This window comes from Dipodomys ordii, unplaced genomic scaffold, assembly GCF_000151885.1.
Source record: "Dipodomys ordii isolate 6190 unplaced genomic scaffold, Dord_2.0 Scaffold1000048535, whole genome shotgun sequence".
NCBI classification, from domain to species: domain Eukaryota; kingdom Metazoa; phylum Chordata; class Mammalia; order Rodentia; family Heteromyidae; genus Dipodomys; species Dipodomys ordii.
In genome coordinates this window covers 1-792 of record NW_012332152.1, presented here as the reverse complement: position 1 = coordinate 792, position 792 = coordinate 1, and the positions used below count along the sequence as shown (strand labels likewise).

Below are 792 nucleotides of genomic sequence, written 5' to 3'. Positions count from 1 at the left end.
TATTTAGTCACAATTATAAAAATATAAAGGTGAGATATATACTGTGAGAGACAAGTACCGGGATAAAGCTCATGGTGCAAACATAGCTGCGCAACTGATATACTATGACTTGAGTCTTGAATCCTCAGTCAGTAAAGCGACACTCACATTGAATTCACAGTGAAGATTAAGGAACATAGTTAAAAAATTGGTGTTTGTCAGTCTATAGGCTTGCACTTTGGATCGGGAAGCAGTCCCTCAGCTCTTCAGCTCAAGGTTCCCCCGCGCAGCTCCGGGGCGCCGGGTCCTGGTGCTGGTGCAGCTGCTGCTGGAGGTGAAGCTGGTGGAGCTGGTGGAGCTGGTGCAGCTGGTGTCGGGCGACCGGATCGCGCGCCTCCGCGTCCCCGCCACCGCCAAGTTGGAGCGGGCCGAAGTCGGCCGCGCTGGCCGGCATGCCGGGCGCCGCGTACGCGAGGGGCTGGGGCTGGTGGTGGGGCGGTTGCTGTTGCTGGTGCTGCTGCTGGCGCCGGTAGAGCTCGGCGTAGCGCTCGCTCAGGTAGAGCTGGCGCGCGTTGCGGAGCACGTAGGACACCAGGAGGTTCTTGTGCAGCTTGATGCCGCCGCGCTGGGTCCGCGAGCTGTGGATCTTGCGCAGGGAGATGCTGATCAGGCTCTGTGCGTCCAGGGCGCACTCCATGCTCCCGCGGAGACGGCGGCGGCACAGCATCCGCCGCCGCCGCTGCTGTTGCTGCTGATAATGTTGTTGTTTTTTTTTTCCGGCTTCCAGCCGGTCTCCGGGACGCACCAGGCAGG

The 792-nt window shown here is 59.7% G+C and overlaps 1 protein-coding gene across 1 annotated transcript; it reads right to left on the bottom strand.

Moving 5' to 3' along the window:
* Window positions 1–250: 250 nt before the first annotated feature.
* LOC106002995 (immediate early response gene 5-like protein) lies at window positions 251–785 on the bottom strand. Its single transcript, XM_013037731.1, has one exon. It carries the CDS (start codon window positions 704–706, stop codon window positions 251–253), a length of 456 nt encoding a protein of 151 aa, XP_012893185.1. The 5' UTR covers window positions 707–785.
* Between the last annotated feature and the right edge of the window lie 7 nt (window positions 786–792).